The 5966-nt window shown below is 47.4% G+C and overlaps 1 protein-coding gene and 1 non-coding gene across 2 annotated transcripts in view; one reads left to right on the top strand and one right to left on the bottom strand.

The window, feature by feature from the left end:
- The window catches only part of LOC103386940 (EH domain-binding protein 1), a 122140-nt gene that overhangs the window by 43300 nt on the left and 72874 nt on the right, over window positions 1-5966 (bottom strand). The window contains exons 14-16 of the mRNA XM_025060929.1: window positions 2706-3488; window positions 1378-1419; window positions 832-978 (exon numbers count right to left, since the gene is read on the bottom strand). Coding sequence (XP_024916697.1) covers window positions 832-978; window positions 1378-1419; window positions 2706-3488 — 972 coding nt within the window. The remainder of the gene's footprint in view (window positions 1-831; window positions 979-1377; window positions 1420-2705; window positions 3489-5966) is intronic.
- trnar-ccu (transfer RNA arginine (anticodon CCU)) lies at window positions 1152-1224 on the top strand. Its single transcript has one exon. It is a non-coding gene; the product is annotated as a tRNA-Arg (tRNA).

The following is a 5966-nucleotide window of genomic DNA, read 5'->3' as shown; positions in this document are numbered from 1 at the left end:
TAAGAGGAGAAGACGAGGAGTTAATACATTTAAAAAAAAAAAAAGAAAAAAAAAGGATTTGGTATGGAGGACTGGCTGAGGATGAGACAGTTTGGACAGACTCTTCCAGCATGTTGCAGGTGTAACGAGCAGCAGAAAGAGAACATGAGGGTTCTGAAAAGGCCGGTGGACACTGAAGTAGCTGTGGCATGGAGCTGCTGCTGCTGCTGCTCAGGTGGAGCAGGTGGAGCTGCACGGGACGTTCAGTGTGTGAAGAAGAGGAAGAGGAAGAGGACGAAGAGGAAGAAGAAGAAGAGGAAGAGGAAGAGGGAGAGGAAGAGGAAGAAGAGGAAGAGGAGGAAGAAGAAGAAGAAGAGGAAGAGGAAGAAGAAAAAGAAGAAGAAGAAGAAAAAGAAGAGGAAGAAGAAGAAGAAGGAGAGAGGCAGAGAGGGAGGCGACGGAGGAGAGTGGCGACGGAGGAGAGTGGAGAAAAAGGCCAACGTTATCAAAGCCTGAAAGTAAAGTCCCATTGTGAAAAGAGAGATACATTACTATTTTGAAGATATCTTTATAGGTTGCTGGTTTAAGTCCCGTCCCCAGCTATGGTCTGTTGAGCAAACACCCAAAAAAAAAAAAAAAAAGCCCTCACTACCCAGGTTGCTTCTGTTTCGTTGTTGGTTTCATGCCTGATTTGTGGTGAATTTTAAAGCATCCTCCACCTGATGAACTTCATTTCATTTCTTTCTTTGTCGCGTGAAGAAACAGAACAGAAGTTTCTCGGTTCTTTCAGGTCATAAAAACAGCTTTGAAACACAGCGTGTGTTCTTTTTTCTGCTCAGACTCACGACTTACATCAGAGACGCTGGCGGGTCTGGTCAGTGCAGTCACAGACGAGTTGGGGAGGTTCTTGTTGCCGGCCTTCATGGCGGCGTCTCGGCGAGCCTGTTCCAGCAGGAGTCTGGCTCGTTCCTTCAGCTCCTCCTGACGAGACAGTGCCTTCTACAAAAAAAAAGAAAGGTTCAAGTCAAATCAAAACACGGTTTTCATCCCAAAGTTTGTAAAGACTCAAGTCAAAAAGTTCTAGGACACATGGTACAACGTGTCAACAAGACGGACTTTATGATTCACTCGTCAATAGTTCGTCCCATTAAAAGTATTTCTATAAAACTCAAGCCCCAGTGGCCTAATGGATAAGGCACTGGCCTCCTAAGCCAGGGATTGTGGGTTCGAGTCCCATCTGGGGTGTAGATTAAAAGTTCATATAAGTTTAAGTCGGTTCCACAGTGGAGCAGTTACAGAAACAGAGAGTCCTGTTAAAACAAGAATCTCCCAAATATGAAATCAATGAAGTTCTTTTTTTTTTTTTCTGTATTGATCAGTGGTCATGTTTTTACCCACCTTCTCAGCTGGAGGGCTTGACACGGGGGCAGGTGTTGAATCCTAGTAAAGACAAGAAAACAACATTATCTACAGGTGGATTTTAATATAAAAAAATCAGTGAAATATTTAAATCTACTGCATTTTTTCCTGATTCTCTAAATATCTCTCCCCATATTTCACACACTTCACTGTTGCACGTTGAAAGTGCCTGATTCTCTAAATATTTCGCCCCACACTTCACTGTTGCACGTTGAAAGTGTTATTATTGTGACAGAAGCCTGAATAAAGGGGGTGGGGGGGTGAAATCAGGAAGGGTAGAATCTCACTGCAGAATCACCCACTGAGGCGACACCTGCGGAGGGGGAGCAGCTGACGGAGTTACTTCGTCCGACGTCCCTTTTTTATTTTAATTTTTTCACAAAATGAATAATTTCATAACGACAGAGAATTCAGGAAAAACCACAGCAGCTCCGGCTGGTTCCTCTGTGAGTCAGGTGGTGTGGAGAGGAAGGAGACAGCTGCAACTACAGAGTGATGGGGAGGAGGGGAAAAAATAAAAACACAGGTAGCTGAGGGTTTTATCAGCAGGGTAATCCTGGCCGTGTTTTAAGAGCTTTTACATTTGGATTAGACGCAGGGAAACAACAGCCGAGCTGCTAATAAGACTAAAAACATGTTTATCCTTTCGACAACAAGTCAACAAGTCAAATCTGGCCGGGAAGCAGCTGAGGATGCTTCCCGCTAACTAGATAACAGCGGATCAAAATGGGGTGTCAGACCTTCTGACTTGTAAACAGGAAGCTGTAATCTGTGGGTAACCAGCGCCGGCAGTAATGCATTCAGTGTGTGCACGTGCACACAGGTGCACACACGCCGAGGCGAGCGAGAGACAAGATGACTTGTCCTCTGCAAAAAAAAAAAAAAAAAAGAAGCTACGCTTGAACAATCACGGCACAAACTGCCATCAGCTGAAGGGATGAAAAATGTAATGAAAAATATAATGAAATGTCAAAAACAGGGGGGTTTTCTTTGGGGCCAAGTCTGCAGGCGCCTCGGGCTCCGGGCCGGGCCTTTGACGCTTCTGACTCTGGGCACGGAGACAGGTGACGACGACGACGACTAATGCACGGCGAGGAGAACTGAGACGCCGTCGTGACTGCATCAGCAGCAACAAAGTCTGGATTTAAAGCTTAAGGAGGAGCCGATGTTCAGTGTTCTCACCACAGATGTGAAACATTTACCTCAGTCTGGGGGTGAGGACACAACACACCCAGAACCACCCAGAACCACCCAGAACCACCCAGGGGAGACGCTGGCCGTCGGGTGACGGAGGCTGGTGGGTTTACCTGTTTGGGAGGGGCATCTGTGTGGTTGACCGGAGCGGCGCTGGTGTCTGACGCCGGCTCGGACTCCGAGTGGCGCAGGACGGCCCTTTTCTTCTTGATGAGGTCGGCGTCCCTGTTGTAGGAGAAGCCCAGTTTCTGGTGCGAGGGTGAGGTTCTGGTGGGGGACGCTGGTTCTGCTCCTCCCTCCTTTCTATCTTCTCCCGCCTCTTTCCTCTGTCCGTCTTTGTCCGCGTCTCTCTCCGCTCTCCGCGGTAACTCGCTGGTGTCCACGGTGTTGGCCTTGAGCAGAGGGCCCCTCTCCTCGGAGCCAGGCTGCCGCACATGTGCAGAGTCTGCGGGGGAGGAGGGGAACAGCGTGCGCGGTGACGGGACAGGGGGCGAAGAAGGCGACGGTCCTGATGTTGAACCTGCGTCTCCTTCAGCCCTGCCACCGGGCTCCGTCTCCTCCTCCTCAGCAGCTTTGGTGCCGTTAGCCGCGGCGCTAACGTCAGAGGCCGCCGCGGTCTGAGCGGCGGCCGGGCGGTTCTGCACGTCGTTGAGTTCGGCGTAGAACTTGTCCTGGCCTATGGAGGCGTTGGTATCGGTCTCAAAGTCGCCCACTTTGTACGTGCTGCGACTGCTGTTGGCCTCGATCTGCACCACGTTCAGCTCCTCGCCCGAGAAGTGGGCCCGGATCTGGTAGAGGTAGGTCATCACCGTCAGCTTGTCCGGGATGGCGAGGAGCACCATGTCGGAGGGTTCCAGGAGACGGGAGATGCCCAGGCTGGCGAAGACGTCGTACGCCTGTACGGACAGAAAAGAACGGAGAAGAATTCTCAATGAAGAGCGGGAAGAAAAAGGAAACACGTGACAAAAAACAAAAACCAAAATAGACCAGAAACGCTTTCTGACGACGGCTGCATCTGTTCCCATGATCCACGTGTCTGGATGTTGATGTGTGTTGGCGTGTGAGTGCGACACCGTGGACAGGTCACGTCAGGGATGGATGTCCCCGATAAGAGACGCAGACACCCCAAGACAGAACGCCTAATCCCGACGTACGTGTGTGTGTGTGTTTGTGTGTGTTTCTTATCGCGCCCCAACATCAACCTGCCCACGCTCTCCGTCACGCGTGTAATTGGTCTGATTAGAGTTTGATGAGAAAATACAGGTTTGATTATCAAGCATCACACCGAGCCCGTCCTCCATCAGCAGATAGACCGAGGGGGAGACAGGGGGAGACAGAGGGAGACAGAGGGAGAAGGGACGAAAACCTTTATCGCAGTCAGTGACAGGTAAATAAACAGATTAACAGCACACACACACACACACACACGGGGGAGACAGAGGGAGACAGGGGGAGAAGGGACGAAAACCTTTATCGCAGTCAGTGACAGGTAAATAAACAGATTAACAGCACACACACACACACACACACACACACACAGCTGGTATCACTGCTTGTATCTGCTCTGTTTGATAGTGTTGATCAAACTGCGACCTGTCGCTCATTTGTTTCCCTGTCGTCTCAGATTTCTCCAGTCTATCACTCACTCACCTTTTTGTCCCGGTGTCTTTTTTTATTTACTTTTATTGAACAAGGAGGAAGGAGTTGTTTAAAAAAAAAAAAAATCAAGGTTAAACCAATTTAACAAAGGACGCTGAATTATCAACTTTCTTGCTAACAGCAAAATAACATCAGCTCATTCTCCTACTGACTAAATAATCCTTTAACAAACTGGAAGGATCCCAGCGGTGTTCGTACAGTGTTTGATTACTTTGGGTGAAATTTCAGTTTGTCAACGCTAACAGACAACGACGACTTCCTGTTTTTGTTGTTGTTGTTTTTGCATAAAGTCACTTTTATGTAGATGAAACGCTCGTTGTCCTAAAGCATCAGTGTCACCAAAGTATCGTCTGTTGAGATTTGTGTTAAAACTTAATGAAATGAATGACATAAGAGGACAGCGCCACTGTGTGGTTTTGCTGTTAGCAAGCAAGCAGAGAATTTACTGTGATATTTGACTTTATTTCCCAGGTTTTTCAGGTTTACTAATGAAAACCCATTCATTAAAACCCACAAATACTGGATCTGTGATTGAAACAGTGTGTTTTCTATTTCATTATGATGTAAAAACAATGAATAAATACTGAGGATAAAGACGAGAATAACAAACTGTAGAACAGAGTTTTCCTGTTCTTTTTTTTTTTTTTTTTTGGAGAATGAAACAGAAAGAAATGAGGGGGAAAAAAAGGGAAAAGAATAGAGTGGAGTAAGAAGGTCTGATTGAGTTTCTACAACACATTCAGAGACGAAGAGTGTTCTGTCATTGTTCCACTCTCACCCAGGGTTGGGCTGTGAAAGAGAGCGACACGTCCACAGTTCAATAGGGACAGAAATAAGAATGAGAGAAAAGAGTGAGAGTGGGGAGAAAGTGGGAGCTGAGGAGGAGGAGGAGGAAGAGGAGGAAGAGGAAGAGGAGGAGGAGGAGGAGGTGAAGAAGGAGCACCAACGTCAGGCCTCAGACTCTTTGACCCTGATGTCGCCTTAGGAAAGTCAAGACGTTCTGAGAGATGTTAACTTTTATCATCATATACCTTTAATACATTGTTTCCCAAAGACTGGGTCGCGACCCTCAGGTGGGTCGCAGGAGATTTTTTTTTTTTTTTTTGACGTCGTCTCGCATCGTGTTTCCCAGGAGTTTACAGAGAACGTCTGTTGACTTTGGTCATGAAGGATTGGGACTTTTAAAAATATGTTTGGGAAACACTGGTTTAATACACTTGACCTCTCGACCTCTTTCAGCAGTTTGTGGGTCACATGACTTTTAGGGTGTGACCTCGCTGGTACAGCGCCACCAGGAGTTCTGTCTGACACAGAACCAAACGTGACGAGTGTGTACGCACCGTAAACGTCCACTTCCTGCTGCTCCCTCAGTGATTGACAGCTTTCTATCACTGTCAATCATCTGTGACCCCCCTCACCCTGACCCCACCCCCCCCACCCCACCCTGAGCTGCAGGTTCTTTTACTGCGGCCTACTATCAGATGGCAGGACAAATGACTTCTGCCTGGCTTCGTTACAACCACCGTAACGGTGTAAAAACAACCTCAAACAAACACAAACACACACACACCGTGTTCACACCACACACACCAGAAAAGTCCACACACACACACACACACACACATTTATATTAATTATTAATGGACCATTTCAAAGGCTTACAAAAAAAGTCTAAATATTCATTTCCTTCAATTTTCCAGTCCACTCTTTCTATG

Source organism: Cynoglossus semilaevis, chromosome 12 (genome assembly GCF_000523025.1).
Source record: "Cynoglossus semilaevis isolate Cse_v1.0 chromosome 12, Cse_v1.0, whole genome shotgun sequence".
Classification (NCBI taxonomy): Eukaryota; Metazoa; Chordata; class Actinopteri; order Pleuronectiformes; family Cynoglossidae; genus Cynoglossus; species Cynoglossus semilaevis.
Note: the sequence above shows the minus strand (reverse complement) of the source record. Positions and strands in the feature narration are given on the sequence as shown.